The 16,670-nt window shown below is 36.4% G+C and overlaps 1 protein-coding gene across 7 annotated transcripts in view; it reads left to right on the forward strand.

Annotated features, from left to right (window-relative positions):
• The window catches only part of MON2 (MON2 homolog, regulator of endosome-to-Golgi trafficking), a 68,144-nt gene that overhangs the window by 47,519 nt on the left and 3,955 nt on the right, over window positions 1-16,670 (forward strand). For 5 of the 7 annotated variants that reach the window (XM_032193788.1, XM_032193789.1, XM_032193793.1 and 2 more), the window contains 6 exons: window positions 2,886-3,029; window positions 3,569-3,586; window positions 3,851-3,979; window positions 5,849-6,039; window positions 14,757-14,817; window positions 16,121-16,244. In XM_032193788.1, the coding sequence (XP_032049679.1) occupies window positions 2,886-3,029; window positions 3,569-3,586; window positions 3,851-3,979; window positions 5,849-6,039; window positions 14,757-14,817; window positions 16,121-16,244 (667 nt within the window). The remainder of the gene's footprint in view (window positions 1-2,885; window positions 3,030-3,568; window positions 3,587-3,850; window positions 3,980-5,848; window positions 6,040-14,756; window positions 14,818-16,120; window positions 16,245-16,670) is intronic. The other 2 variants (XM_032193790.1, XM_032193791.1) reach the window with 1 other exon arrangement.

Below are 16,670 nucleotides of genomic sequence, written 5' to 3' on the forward strand. Positions count from 1 at the left end.
CTGAACCCCTGGCTGTCCTGATAGAGATTTTATTGTGTGATTGCACTAGCAAAGGACATGATAACGCAACAACACAGGAATAGAAGGCAAGCTTAGTTCTTGTTTCAGATCTCCACGCATTGAGTCCATTTTAGACCCTTTGTTCATCTTCTTTTTTATTCCTCATTAGAATTTGTTTACTAGTCTTCCACTGTTGTAGTCTAAATGCCTGCTTCATTGTATTAGCTCAGCTAAAATTTGTGCCCAAGCCTGAATTCTGTGATTGTGCTCACTGCCCACCTACATTCACTCCAGGTCAACGCTGCAGTGAGCCAGCTGGCTCCTCAGACAGAGGAACAGAGATACATATTTGGTTATCAGATACATTTGAATTCTACTTCTGTAGGTAATATGAACATAAACCTCGTGAGCTGTGGGTACATTGCTCAAGGATATATTTACATGTACAACAGAGTTAGCACAGGCTTAGCCACTGAGACCTGTAAAAATAACAGTAGTCTATGACAGTAGTTGCACTGGGAGCAGTTAGATAAATCTCAAACTATACAAAAATTTGAAGGTTTGTACTTGAATGCTTTAGAGCATAAACTTCTAAAACTAAAGTACCATATCCATTGTTTAACAGCAAGCAATGATCAGGCAAGTGTTATGTGTTAGGTTTTCTGTGCATTTTATTGTTGCCTGAACATTACTTTTTGTGTCTCCTTACTTAAGGATGTAAACAGAAGCACTCAATGCAGTAAATACTACTCTGTTTTATAAGCAGCTCTTAAAAATACTTTCAGCATCCTTGATCACACACTTTTGCATTTTTCATAATCTTAGATAAAAGTTACGTGGTGTCAGTCAGAAACATAAACGCCTTTGAAAATCAGCTCTAGATAGGTGACTTTTCAAAGTAAGGATGGAGTACCAGGTCAGTTACTTTTAGTATTGTACAGGTGATGTTAAGAGCTGAAAATACCTCAGTAGAGTGGATAGAAAATGCTTCTATTTGTAAAACAAAATTTTTATGAGAGTTTCATAAAATGTTAAGAATAAGAACCTACTGGTGCATAATCTTTAAGTAGTAGTTATTGCTTTTGTTCACCAGTACAGAAAAAGTAGCATCTGCAGAAGCTCTGATCCTAAAATGAGTAATAATAACAATAATAAAAATCTAACAAGCATGAATGAACAGCAAGCCTATTTTGAAGTTTTGCCGTTACAGATGCTAAGTGAGTCTTCTGGGGGTAATGGTGATGTTGAAGATATATGTACATAAGTTAGATCTGTATGAAACTCATACAGGAATTTCTGGATGCTCTTTTTCCCTTTCTAATCCATGTGGTGTTATATAAAATAATTTCTTACGTATATTATCTTGCATTAACCTGTTAAGATTTAGTGCAGTGACTTTGGTGCAGCAGCATATCCGCTGAAATGGTCTTGCAGTGTGTCGAGTACTTCAGAGCAGCAATTAACCTTCAGCATTCAGCCACACAGGGGAGCATCTAGCATTCAAGTGCCTTTTTTATGAGGTCAGTACAGTCTTGGACTTGCAAGAAGGACAGCTTTCTTAGGAGGAGCAGCGTTCCACTATCTTCGTAATGTAGGTTAAGTTTTTGGGCATTAGACATGTTTTGAATTGCGGGAAGCTGCGGAAAAGGGAAAGGCCATTAATGATGCATGGAGTGCTCCGGTGCAGGTTGCAGATTGCGTGAAGGTGCAGCTTGCTTTGAGGATGATCTAGAGATGGCAGTGTCTGTGACCCCTGTCGGCTTGCTCCCTCTCACAGCTGAGGACTTAGGATATTTGCCAGCCACTCAACCACAATGGCTCGACACAGCCCCAGCATGGAAGATGTGCTTAAACAGCTTCAGAGCTGGTGGCACTGGAGTGAGTTTGGACACAACTTGTCATGAATGAACTTTGGTTAATGGAAAAAGGAGTTGACTCCTCCCCAGAGGAAAATGACAGTACAAGCTCACGACCTTTCTGTGGAGCAATAAATAGTCTGTTTCTTGATGCTTTGAGAGGAAGGACCTGGTGAGGAAAAGCAGGACTTTTAAAATGACGGGAAATAGTTGGAATAGCTGCACAGAATCTTTGTATCTGGCTTTGAAAATAGATGCCCTACCTTTTCCTTGGGATTTGTTTTGCAACAGGAAATCATTATGCTACGGCAACATGGTATTTCTTTGACATCCTCTAAGTACACCCTTCCTAAAATGTTTTCCATTTTAACACAAGATTATGTTTCAGCTATGCCAAAATGATATCATTCTGATTTTATTTGTTTCTTTCTGTAAGACACAAGTTTAACTACTTATGGAAACTTTGTAGGAATTACTTCTGAGATTTAAATGCTGCTCGAAGTAGAACTTGAAGATGTGGCTGAGTGAAATCAGTAGTCAAGACTTGTATATGACCTATAAATATGTCATGTCAAAGCAGAGTTTGTAAAGAAAATGTGTCATTTATTAGACAAAATGAGATACTTGGCCATGTATACATTAGTAAATACTACTATCTTTCCACATAGTTTTCTATAATAAAATAACAAAACTTATTTTAAGTTAAATAAGAACTATAAGAACTTGAACTATTAGAACTGTACATTTTCTTCTATACAGCATAAAACTTGTGTGGTCCAATTCCTGCATGATACTGTAGTAATCATTTTGTATTTATGCAATGAGATTATTTCATATTGCTTGTGTTGTTACAGTTTTAGCATGATGTTGGTATAGGAAAATAATTTGTGAGCTAAATTAATAGTCATCCTTATAATTCACAGAGGTAGATAAGAGGCAGATACAAGGATTTTTTTTGTAGGAGCTCCTTGGATTGAGGCAGGTTTTTAAATGCTGATGCTCAAGCTTTTGTATTTTCTTTTGCTATAGGCTATATGTGTAGGCTCAGAAAACATGCAGATAATGTATCCTGCAATCTTCGACCAGCTATTGGCCTTTGTCGAATTTTCCTGCAAGCCTCCCCAGTATGGACAGCTGGAAACAAAGCACATTGCAAATGCAAAATATAATCAGGTAATTTATTAGAAGTCTCAGTTGTTTCACTTGGCTGGTGAACACAACTCACCTTCAGATGTAGGTTGTTTAGCTAATGCACTTATTCTATCTGTAAATATTTTGCTATGCATGTTGTGTAGTAAGTGGATTTATTAGTATTTTTATCATCTTTTGCTCCCTTTCAATTCTACTTTTTTTATTTGGTTGTTTTTTAATATTCTGTATTCCTCCATGTAGGAAAATTCTTGCCTGGACACCAGACGTAGTGAATGTGTCTGAATTTGTCCAGTGAATTAAGCTAAAATATCTGCTCCTGTATTTGGCACTATATTAAATAGAAAGGCACCATAGTTTTGAATGGAGAAAATTCCTTCAAACTGCACATTTTTGAATTGCACATGCAGGAGAGAAACGGGACATGGTAATTCTTTATATCTGTGTACTCTGCTGTTCACTAAGCATGAGCATCTGATTCGGTGTAATCTAAGAGGTAACTGTTATGTATGTATTAATTCTTCTTATTCTATTCATCCTGCAACACAATGGAATCACACTAGATACAACTATTTGCACCGGTGAGTTAAATTTCCTTAAAGATTGTCCTAATGTAGTTGTCTTGCCTAGATTGCAACATTTTTCCTACTTAAATGTACTTTACTTCAATGTGGAGTACATTTTCATAGTCAGACCACACTGTATTTGCAGTTTTGTTGCTTGGACTATATTCTTAGCAAACCCTGCATGCATTAAACTGAGAGTTCAATGCAAAGCATACAGCCTTTGTTCCTTAATTAATATTTTCTCACAAATAGTTCAGTAATTTACTATTTTTTCCCTAGGCTGAATGGGTAGCGTTGAATTATGTACCATTTGCTGAGAGATCATTGGAAGTGGTTGTGGACTTATACCAGAAGACAGCTTGCCATAAAGCTGTTGTAAACGAGAAAGTTCTTCAGAACATTATTAAGGTAAAGCTTTGTCCTGCATGTGCTCTGAATTAATGGGTTTATTTTGAAAACAAAGAATTTTATTTTGAGATAGTGTTGATAAACACTTTCTGGAATGCTTAAAGCTTTAGTTTAAAAAAATATTCTGTGAAGATAGGCAGCAGATAATTTCTTGTGATGCTACGAACACTATTAATTGGGCTGCATGCACTGGTCTTCAGCTAGATGATACAGCATCAGTATTTCAGTATTAATACAAAAATAAACAAATGTGGTTTTGGCCAAACAGTAGTAATCTTCGAGAGTATTATGCACCTGAATCTGAAATGTAGGCCTCTTAGTAAATACGACTGAAGGCTGAAGACAAAATTGGCAAAAATATTTTTCTGGAGGTGTGCTCTAGCTGGTACTTTTGATCTACTTTTAATGGCTTTGTGTGCCATTAATGTAGCTATAAAATGTTATGGGTGCACAGATGTGCCTTTAAGGTGAAAGTGCCAAACTCGTATTTTTTTACCCTGTTTCTAACCAACAAATTTGGCAAATAATGGAAGTAATGCTAAATGTCTGGGAAAACTATATGGGTCCTAGGTTTGTTTCTAATGACTTGGCTGACTTCAGGTTGTTCCTGTATAGAAATTTAACAACGTGAATATGTTTAAAATAGTTACATGGTATTATTTGGAATCTGTTACATGCTTGTATTTCAAAATTAATACATTTGGTTTCCACTTCTGTTTTAATGGGCTAGGTGAAACTAATATAAATGCTATTTTTCTCTGAATTTCACAGTTGATAATGTTGTGGCCTACTGCAGTAGATGAAAAGACTTCTGAAATGACTCTTCAAGTGTCTAAAGCCCATGTTGATATTAGAATTAGATTTGACTCATACGAGCAAAAGCATCAGAAGAATACTTTCAGTTTATCTCTAGGGTTACATCCTAGCTCTGATAACTATTGCAAAAAATAATTCTAATTAACTTAATCCTGAGAGTGAGTTCTCCCTTTGCTTTCCTCAAATCAGAAGCTTCCCTGAAGGTATTAGGGACATCCATGTAGTGCCCAAATTTAGTTAATATATATTTGAAACGTAAATTAAAGAATTAGATTTCCAAGATAACTTCGTGTCAGTTCTTTGTTAGTTCATTGTTGACTAACAATGCTAGAAGGAGTAGATATAATGCAAATAGTACATAAGCTTGAAGTTTTAAACATGTTATTGGGTTTCTTTTATAGATACTGAAACTGTCTTTCTATCCAGAATTTGTTGTGTTTTAATCTGCTGTACATTTGTGCTGTCTAGCAGCCTTTATCTACAGAATTTCATCAACTCTTTGCTTTTAAACTTCCTGTGGTTTAACAGTCAGCAATCACCAGATGTTTTGCAGTGATTATACGTATAGTTCAACTTTCGCATTTTAGGAAAAGTTTAAATTTAGTGTGGCTTTTTTTTAAATTATTTTTTTCTTTTAAACCTTTGAGAGCACTTGAGAGAACTTTCTAGGGCCAGAGCTAAACTCTCCAGAATATACTTATGACAAAGAACTGCCAGAAATCTTGTAGATGTTAGGTGAGCCCATTTGTCAGAATTGGCAGAAATGGTGGATGGTAATACAGAAAATCAGTAGGTAGTTTCGTAGTGTAATTGGTAATGGATCAGATCTGGCTTCTAACCGTGTATTTGTTAACAGACCCATGCTTTAGCCAGCTGGCATGCGGTAAATTGTCTTTATAATTATATTTTTAAAAGACCATCTCATATACCAGCAGAAAAAATAGAGATGTGTGCTATCATCTATGTAAATGTCTGGTGAGATCTACAGAAATCTGTCTTATTCTTTGATTTCTCTGAGCAACTGTGAATTTTATTTGAACTTGTATTTTGCAGACACTGAGAATACCTCTTAGTCTGAAATATTCCTGTCCTTCGGAAAGCACATGGAAGCTAGCTGTTTCCTCCCTTCTCAAAGTTCTCTCCATTGGACTACCAGTTGCAAGGCAGCATGCATCTTCTGGAAAATTTGACAGTATGTGGCCAGAGCTAGCCAATACATTTGAAGATTTTTTGTTTACTAAAAGGTAAACACTTTTTTTTTCTTAGCTGGAAAATATTAGAAAGTAATTTGTTCACTGAAGTAGTAAAACAGTGTGCCAGTAGAGTTCAGCATAAACAGCCATATCATTAGTTATTTGAAGATGATTCTAAGGAATGAAGGAAAAAACTTAACCAGTTTTTCTACTTTAAAAAAGCACTTTCAGACAGTAGGAGAAAAGAATTCATTCAAGAGGTGAAATGTCAAAGCAAGAAAGAGCTAAGATGAGCTCTGAATACAAGGTATAGCTATGCTGGTCAGGCCAAGAAATTCTGTATGTACTCCCAAGGATGCTTGCTGTAGATTTGATAAAGTTATTGATGTGTAATCAAATTAATCAGAACTGTAGCAATATATATATATTTTCAGTTAAGGTGAACACTATTAGGTATATGTCTCTTGAGTTCTGCCTTAAACTACTCCACTTACGAATTTTGGAAAATTATTTCTTACCTTGCTGTACACTTAGAAGCCTGTAATTACCTTACAAGTTTCTGCACAAGATAAATTGAGTGAAACTTAATAAATATATTTTATTTATAATACTTTGTGAAAAGGATGGCAGGCAGACAGGTGTATGTGCATAATCTGTCAAGAATGGAACATTGTAGATGTGGACATGTTGAGAAAGTTCAGAAAGGATAAATGATGATGATCAGAGATTAGACAATTTGACCCATTAATTTGTTCAAACAAAAGAATATATTATTAGGAAGACACATTAAATCTTTAGAATATGATAAAAGATTGCTCCAGAGAACAATTCTTTTGCTGTAAGGAAGGTTAGGTATTGTAGAAGATCGTTTAGGAAGGATAAGGAACTTCCATCTCCTGTGAACATCTATGGATGCTTTCAGCAGTAGTTAAAGTATATCTAATTGTGTCTCAGATTAGAGGGCAATATGGAAGATGAAAAATTTAATTCCCTGATTTTTTTGTATGTTGGTTTCAGTAGCAAATTAATCTGTCTTTTTAATAGGAAACAGCAGGGTTTTTCAGTACCTAATGCTAATATTCTGTGTGTATTTGTGTTTGCAGACTTTTGTGTGCAAACACAAAAATCAGCAAACAAATACAGCTGTATTTATTAGTGATGAATAAATAGCAGCTTATCCAAAACAGACTAAAATTAGATACCAATGAAACTTAATTTTAGAGGCATATCTGTTAGTAAAAATATTTGTAATAATGAGTGTTTTTGGAATTTCACCAGTACTGTTATAAGAAAGTTGAATGAAAAACCTTTATTATAAACATTTACTTGAAAGAAATAATACTAGAGAGGAGGACCTGAAAATCAAAAAAAGGTCACTGAGACTACAGCAAAGACTCTCTATTCACCACAAATGTGTTTTGATGCTTAGCTGTTTCTTGAATTTAACATAATCTTCGCAGTATATTTTTTGGTTTTGTTTTCAGCTGTAGTTAGCAGTCCTGCTTCCATCCTGAGACAACCCCTCCAAATCAGCTAACACTCTATAGACAATATCACTGTTGGGTTTAGAAAACTAAAATGAAGATTTTTCAGGATATTTAGGAAAATGTATGTTCACTTAGAAGTTACTTTGGGAATATGTTTTATTCCTAGGTATCTCTGAAAAAGATGAAATATTCATTTTCATGTTTTGTATTGACCCATATTGGTCCTGCTACAGTTTGGGCTATTAACCATTCTTACATCCAGGGACGTAAGATTATCACAGATCTTCAGTATGATTCAGGATAGTCCTTTATCATCTGCATGACTTTTTTTGGCCAAATATGTCATCTGTTTTTCTTAAAAATGAGTGATTTATACATTTCTTGAAAGCTATTCCAACCATAAAAATTCCATCTTAACATGCTGCTTGCTAAAAACAATCATTATTGGTATTAATAACTTTTGCCAGCTGCCATGCATGGGAGAATATTCTCTGGAGGTAAAGGAAGCATAGCACTTCTGTGAATATAACGCCCAATAATTTGTCTGTCTTTGCTTAAGAGTCTGATTTTCTCTCTCTAGAGGACCATAGAGAGCATATTCTTTAATTTTATATATAAGATGTGCACATAAAGGAATAGAAGGGATCAGCATTTCCATCAGAATTAAAGTTTTCTTGGAGAAGCAACATGAAACATTTTAGCTCTCTCACTTCAAAGCTTTGAGGTTCAAAAGAATTTGAAGGACTAATAGTAGGCCGGTGGTTCATGGCACCTTATGGCTTCAGCAGGGTAACTTCCCCGTTACCCAGCCTTCCAGTTAAAGGTCTGGCTCGTTACTCCTTCCAGGGTTATCTGTAGATGTTTTATTGCTTATATAGTTACATGTTGTGTGGTTATTGGGATGTCTGGTTTTGATTGTGTTCCTCCCTTCCACATCACATCCATCTAGATTGTTTTCCCAAGAGCACGCTCCTCCTACAGTCACAGCCCTATCCTTCGGTAGCCTTCTACCTTCTGCTGTAGGATAGATAGCCTGTCTGTTCCCCCCATCAGCCTGAGCCATGTGGTCCTAATACATGTTAAAGCTAGGAAGGGAGCATGTCTGCCTTATGCCGATAGTCAGGACAATTAGCAATAGCAGTCATTTTGCCTTTTCTTCATCCTGTTCCTCCTCTTCCTCCCCACAATGCTCCTGAAGTTTGCCTCCCTCACTGTGATGCAAGGAGGGTTCTAGAGATAGCTGTGGAAGTTCCCCACATGGAGGTAATTCTCTTCTGATTTCCTTTGGTTGAGTCCTTCTGCACGTCTGTGCAAGTTGCTGTGAAACAAGCCTGGGCAAATAGAATAACCTGTCCCTTTTGGTTTAGAATTTTCTAAATTGTGTCTATTAGCGGATTGTAATTGGAGTGTAGTCAGTGTCTTACATTTGTAGTTGTTTCATAAGGAAATTCAATTCAGAATTTTCAAATTAACCTTGTGTTCTCTCAGGTTTTTTTTCTTTGTTATAGTGCTAGTAAAAATATATGTTAATCATAGTGGTGACTTATTCCGGAGTAATCTGAGAGGATCTGGTTATGGTTTTTAAAGTAACAGCCAAAATTTAATTATTGAGTTGAGGTACACGCCAACCTTCAGATTACACAAAAGGAAGTGGAAAAGTACTTGCTAAAAGCTGTCCATGTTGGTCCTTCATTTTAGGTCAGCCAGGTGGTATAAAGGCTGTTTTTTAGTGTACTCGCTGATTTATTTATAGTAATAATGAGTTGTAGTTTTTGACACTTTTGGTAGTACCTAGATTTTTGTCTGTATCCCCAAAAATGAATTAACCAAGACACAAACACACCCTGTGCTCTCAGTGAGACTAGTGACTTGGTCATTTGACTTAGTTTTGGTGATCTGGTGACCATAACTATAGTTTACAGACTCACAGTCGCTTTCCGATGTGCAAAGCCATGCAGGATGAGGTCTTTATTTAGTCAAGTGCAGAACTGTACAAATCTGACTGCTGTGTTGAAGACCAGCATGGACTGAAAAGGTTCTGGAGCTCCACATTTGGAAGTTGCAATTCAGAGATACCCAGGAGGCTATCAGTGAGACGTTATTGCATTATCTGGATTTTTACAATGATCTAACGTGTCTAGTTTCTCCTGTCACCCCTTTTAATAATGACCTGAATACAGTTAGAACTGAAAATTGACTTTCTTATGTCACCATTCTTTAACTTTTGCTAAGCTACAAGTAAACTGAAACGTTTTGTCAAAAATAAACTTACTTTTCTTCCTTGCCTCCCGTACACCTTCCCATACTCTGCACTTTCCACTATTTAGTGTTGTACACGTTACATGCTGTCTTCTGTCCAGGCTTCATTCAAAACTAGGTAAACATCTTCCTTTTGTACTTGCCTTTCAAATTTGTTCTTCAGAGCTGACTTCATGCTGCTGGGATGGTTCTAAATATGAAATACCTGCATCGCTGTAAACCTTGGAAATATCTTTCTGTAGTGAGTCCCAACAGATAATGGATAACAGAGTTGGCTGATTTTTCCCTCTAGCTTTGTTCATTAAAATATCCCAATCTATATTGTCTCATTTTTCTATGCACATCCTCCAAGTCTACCTGGCTGAGGAACCAAAAACTTTCCTAGTGTAGAAAAGTATTTTTGTTTCACTAATGTTTTTAACAAAGATTTTAAACTTTATTCTAATCTGATTCTTCTAATCACTGTGGCCCTAGACAGCACATCTGTAGATCTATTAGTATTGCCTCTACCTGTGGAATTGAGTTGGTACTGGTTAGGCAAGAGTCACTGTGGTAAGAACCCTTAAAAATCTCTGAACCTCTCTGTTTAAAATAGTGAGCCTCCTCTGCATGGCCTTTTGGACAGGAGCTGGTTTTCAAGCCAGCTGTGGGGCTGAGTGAGAGGAGACACACATTGATGTTTGGCATGTACAAAGGCAGCAGAAGTGGTCTTTGCAGCTTTGTACATCAAGCAATTATAAGCAATATAGCCAAAAGAGCCCAGGTGAATGAAAAAGGAAAATCTTACTGTCATAGAGAATTAACAGCTTCCAAGCAACAAGCTCCAGCTTTTTATTTTGTTTTGTTCGTTGTTGTTGGTTTTGCTGGTGTTGTTTTTTTCCTTTAAGCAAGCTGCAGCTCAGGAGGCTCAATAATCTTGATTTTTATTATAAATCAAAGTGACATTTAAAAATTAATACATTTCATGTAACTTAATTTACACAAAATTGTCTTCTAGTAAGAGGCTGGTCTGTTTATTATTTCATATCATACTTCTTTCCCAGAGGCTTTCACGGAAGCATGTCAAGCCATTATATAAAATAAAATTCAACAAACGTGCATATATATAATTTACTAGAGCAGAAGTATGTGCTCACATGAGGGAATTAAATCAATACTTTCCAAAAAGATGCTTGAGAGCAGAGTGCTGCTGTGCACAGCAGGACTCTCAGTGCCTGTTAGCTCTTTGTTGTTAGGTTTTAAAGCCCTCCCTAGACAGTGGGCAGCAGCTGGGAGCTCTTTACCTGGGAAATCCTGCACAGAGCCATAGTGTGCGTTGCACTGCCTCTGATCTGCACTATCTTGACCCTTCCCGTATGGTTTGACTATATTGCATCAGGGAAGCAATGCTTTTTCCCCTAGAAAGATGTTTTATATGGACACCTTACCTAAAGGGGGCCCACAGGGAAGCTGGGAAGGGATACTTTGTCAGGGAGTATAGTGATAGGGCAAGGAATAATGGTTTTAAACTAAAAGAAGGTAGGCTTTGATTAGATATAAGGAAGAAGTTCTTTACTGTGAGGGTGGTGAGGCCCTGGCACAGGCTGCCCAGAGCAGCTGTGGGTGCCCCATCCCTGGAGGTGCTCAAGGCCAGGCTGGATGGGGCTTTGGGCAACCTGGTCTGGTGGGAGGTGTCCCTGCCATGGCAGGGGGTTGGAGCTGGGTGGGCTTTAAGGCCCCTTCCAACCCAAACCATTCTGTGAGTCTGTGATTCTAAATGTATTTACTTGGGAGTAATTTCCTATGTGAACAAAAGTCTAGCATAATTTGTGGCATATATGGTAGGTAAGATATGGATGACTGGCTAGAAAGATCATAAAACGTCCTTAAATAAACCTCAGCTCAGAAAGTCAGTAATTCATAAATTAGGAAGTGTCAGAATGAAAGCTTTCCATGTAATTCAACATGACCTGCATAAGTGTATGAACACCATAATAGTTTGTATTACTATTTAAAGGGTTCACATAGTTAACTTTTTATGTTGCAAAAGGTATAGACGAACAGCTACTCAGTATTTTATTCTTTGCTTTCAACATGTAACTCCAAACTTGATGACAGCCTAATATGCAAACCAATAACAAATACAATATTACTTTTTTTTTTCTTTCTTTCTTTGTGTCTCTGGTCATACACGTAACACTTGAGTATTTCACAGATAGTGGTGAAGTTATCTACATAAAATCCCTTTGAGGCAAGGAGGTATCTTTATTTTCAAGCAGGAAAATTAATAGATATTGTCATAATCGTCAGAACTGAACATTAGCTGTAGGTGTGCAGATTGGACTCTAGGTGACTCATGGTAAGCACCCAGGAGACAGACAAAAAAAAACCTACTTTGCAAAAATCTCTTACTTGACTTGGTCAGCATCATATAGGAGCAATGGGAGGGAAAAAAAAAAAAAAAAAAAAAGCTGTTATCCAAACTCACCAGATTTGAATGTGACTTAGAAGACTCCAGCCTTTCATGAAAATGAAAGTGGGATAGAGAAGACAGGCCCAGACGAGTACCCCTATAAAAAAAAAAAAAAAAAAAGCTGGCACAGGTCCATGGTCATATATTTAGCAGCTGCTTTGCCAGTGAACAACAAAAAAAAGACCTACCTCCGAACTACCCGCTGCACACGTCTGCTCTTTCCTGGGGGTGGAGGAAAAACTCAAAAATATGGGGGTGGAGGAAAAAAAGGGGTTGTGCAGAGGGAGTTTGGAAAGGAGCCAAAGGATGCCGGTCTGCTTGCCGCTGCCATACTTCGCTGCTCCCTCACGCACAGGCCAGCTCGGTTCTTTGTTCAGCCCAGGGCTCTGTTCTCCTTGCACCTGCCTGTGTGCTGCAGTAAATCAGGCAGGGAAAGTGGCAGATTGGCCATCTCATTTCCCTTCCTTTTCAGTAGTGACCATCTTGTGTACTTAATCAGATGGTTTCTCTAGAGAAAATAAGGCATCATCTAATTTAAGATGCATTGCAACGTGCAAATGTACGCTACAGTAGCAAGTTGAAGTACCACAGGCAATCTTAATTCCAGTATTTCTAACCCTTCCTTTCAAGTGGTCAAATTTCCAAGCTGTTGCTCAGCTTGAAGATTTTAAAATGTTATTTTTACAGTTATTTTAAAAAAGGCAAAAAGTCAAATTATGGGAAAAGGAGATCATTTAATCTGTGGAACTATATTGAATTTTTATAGCTCCTTGTCTCTGATTTTTGTTGCTAATGCTCATTCCATTAGCTCGAAGAAAGTTACCTTCCAGGCAGGTCAGATGCTACAGGGACACTGAATCCACACTCCAGTGAGTTTTGCAATTGTCTTTAAATTTCAAAGGGACATATGTGGAGATTTTGACTTCTGCTCTATGCCAGAAAAATGAGGAGAGCATAACTAGGTCAGAACAGACAGGTATCTAGACCTCTATGCTGTTTTGGAGGGATTACCAGGCTATCTACTGAAGAGCGCAAGGTGACCACAGAGCGACATTTTCATGAGTTCCTTCAACCTCCCAGTTTCTATAGCTCAGGAAGTTTCTGTACCACAGGTTGTCATCATCTCTAAATTGGTTTTTCTTTTAATAATTTGGCTATTTTGAATCTGTGTAGATTTTAGCAGACAAATCCCATGATACAGGATTATAAACAACGTCTTTCAGAGTTTCTGTCATGTGAAGTACCTCCTTTGATTTTTATTTTTGTTAATCTTTTTTCTCTGAACCTGCTGCTTAGTTCTCTGCCTTCAATGCCTTACTTGTCAGCAGAAATTATATTTAAAGTACTTAATTTGTATTAGTAAAAACAGTACAGTGCAGTAGGAGCAGGTCGGTAAAGCAATGATAGACTCATAAAAACATAGAAGCTCATGATAGAATCATAAAATCATTAGGGTTGATGAGGACCTGTTAGCCACAGAGTGCTCACTTCAGGTGCTTTATTTTGGAGTGGTTCTAGTCTGGCTTCCTGTCAGGCAAATGTCTTCTGGAGCTTAGAGCTGTAGCCTTTTGGTTTGTTTTCATCAAAAATGAATTCTGTTCAGTGCACTCTGAGAACCTAAGTTTGTAAACAGGGAAGTCTGAAAGATTAACTTGAAAATCCCATATGGGATCCAAACTAAAAGACTGATGAAGGCACATCAGCAGAAATACTCAATTGACTAGTAGAAAGCCCTTACTCTTTCTGTCCTGCTGAGGAGCTTGGCCCAGTAACTCAACAGTAGCATCGTCCAGCAAAGGAAAGAGAATTTGAATCCACATAATAACATAGGATCTTTTAGGTTAACATAGGATCTTGTAAAGGATGGGGCAATATTCCTGGTTGAATTACTTCTGGACATTTTATCTGTAAATAGATTTTTATATATCATGGAAGAATTGCAGAAAGTTCTGAAATTCTTCAAAATTATTCTCTGTAAAATAGGTTTCTCTCTTCCTAAAATTGATTATGAATGAGAATAAGTATCAGTTATCAAGAAAAGAGACAAAATAATGTCCTGTTAATGAAAAGTGTGTTTCTTTAACACAAAAGAAAATGTAAAATTAGTTCTTTTTCAAATAACTGCTGAAAATCAAAAATCTCTTCTGCATAGTGAGAGGAAAAACTAAAAACTAATGAACTGCGATGCCTACGTGATACTTTTGCAGATGCATCTAAACTATTGTTATAACTTTTGCACATATAAGACAAAAGAGATTATTTTGACATTCATGTGAAAAATGGTGTTGGTGTTGCAAATCCTTAAACAGGTCCATCAGCTGAAACTCTTCAATTTAGTGCTTATTGCTGTTTCCCTTAGAAATTTTTTTAGCATTTTTACATTTTATTAGATTATTATATTATTTATTATTAGATTATTTAGATTTTATTCTAAAATGTTAATCGTTATCATATAACAGTACCAACTTGATGTATGTAATAACTTTAAATGTACTGTATTTTCCCTTGTTTAGCTGTACACATTATGTGAATTTAAAAGTATAATGTAGTATGTTTGTTTTTTTTTTTAGTACACCTCCTGATAATCTCTCAATCCAAGAATTTCAGAAGAATGAGAGTATTGATGTTGAGGTAAGGAGACCATAGCAAATGTCTTACACTGTGAATGTACGGAATAGTGACATTCACAGGTAGCGTTTAGTTCCTAAATAATTTTTGGAAAAGTTTCCCATTCATTATTTTTTTGAGATTTTTTTTTTTCCTTTTGAAAATGAGACAAGAAATTCAGAGGCTCAGAATTTGGCTGCTTCAGGGCTGTGTAAAGGATAGAAAGCTTCATGCCAAAAACTTGTCCACTTGAGTTCAAAACAGCATTGAGTGGAAAAACCAGAAAAACAGAATGTCTTTCTTTCTCTAACCCATTATCTGATTCTTACTTATTATATTATGCCAAGCAATTATACAGGTAATTGTAAACCAAAGGAAGCTGATGACTGAGCCTAAAGTGAATGCTTTGTGTGTTGAGGGGTGGCATTCATTGTTGCTGTCCAGATGTGTTCTCAGTGCTAAAAACCTTGTGCATAAATGGAGAAATGATGTCTTGTTTGTGCAGTACAGAGACCACTGCACTTGTAAAGGAAATCATGCTTGATTGGATAACACCGAAGAAAATTAAGGAAGATAATACTTGGAGTGAAGAGGGACTGGATCCTCCTTTACTCCAGGACAAAGAGATGTGTTAGATCAGGGATGATTTACAGAGGAAAGGGAATTGCAGAGAAGGCATGGCAATGTCTATGGGTTTGATCTCCTGTTATCTCTCCAGAACAGATAGGATGTGAAGATTTCTGGATAAAAAGTCTGAACAATTCTGTCTGCAGTGTGCAGAACTATGAAATCTAATGCATTAACTTAGGGAGATCTAAACCCACTTTGTTCCTGTGTGTGAGCATCAAGACCAACAATAACAGCATTTCAGTTAACGTGCCTTGCTTTTAAGCTTGTTTAGATGATAATAGCTCACATGTTCTGTTTCACTGATATCACATTGTAAGCATGTGATATATGTGCTAATGTCATAGTGAGGATATTGAATTGGGTGGAGGGAGATTTCTAATGTTAGATCTTCTCTTTTCAAAACTGTAAAGAATGTACTTGAAGAATATACTTGAAATGTCAGTAGAAATCTGAATGATAACTGCTTCAGAAACTCAGAAATAGGGAAAAAATGAAGTTTATTAGTCTGAGTTTAATCTGTTACACACAAATCCACATTTTTAGGGGTATTTATAAATTATAAAACCTATCATTGGAATATTTCGTGAAATTACACTAGGCGTGTCTCTTTTGTTTGCTGTTTCTTTTGCTTTCTACTAGAATTGCAACTTTAATATTCAGAAAACCAATATAAATCTATTTAATTCATTTATTTTAGGTGGTGCAGCTTATTAGCACAGAGATACTACCGTATGCTAATTTTATTCCTAAGGAATTTGTTGGTCAAATAATGACTATGCTCAATAAAGGCTCGATACACTCTCAGTCATCCTCATTTACAGGTATGGTAGCTGAATGACAAAAATACAGAAAATTATGTTTAAATCTACTAGAAAGTAACAAAAATGTTGGCAGTACATATTCTAATAAAGACTTGAAATTCCATGACATGTATATGCTATAGTCAATTTAATATGCAGCCTGTTTTTATAAACTATATTTTGTCTCATGGAAGCTGCAGAACATTCCTTGCAATTTTTAAAAATTATTTCCTTACTTTTTGGTCAGTATCATGTAAAATATTGTATTTGTGGTTTTTTGTTTTTTTTTTTTTTAATAGTCTTTTCTGAACTTTCTGCATAATTTGTTTTCTGTTATGCCAGCTGCAATTGTTGACAGTAATTTCAGGCAATTGTAAGACAGACATGATATCCAGTTCTTAAAAATTAAATGACTGTAGCATAACAATATATTGTACCCAACCAGAT

Source organism: Aythya fuligula, chromosome 1, assembly GCF_009819795.1.
Source record: "Aythya fuligula isolate bAytFul2 chromosome 1, bAytFul2.pri, whole genome shotgun sequence".
Lineage (NCBI taxonomy): Eukaryota > Metazoa > Chordata > Aves > Anseriformes > Anatidae > Aythya > Aythya fuligula.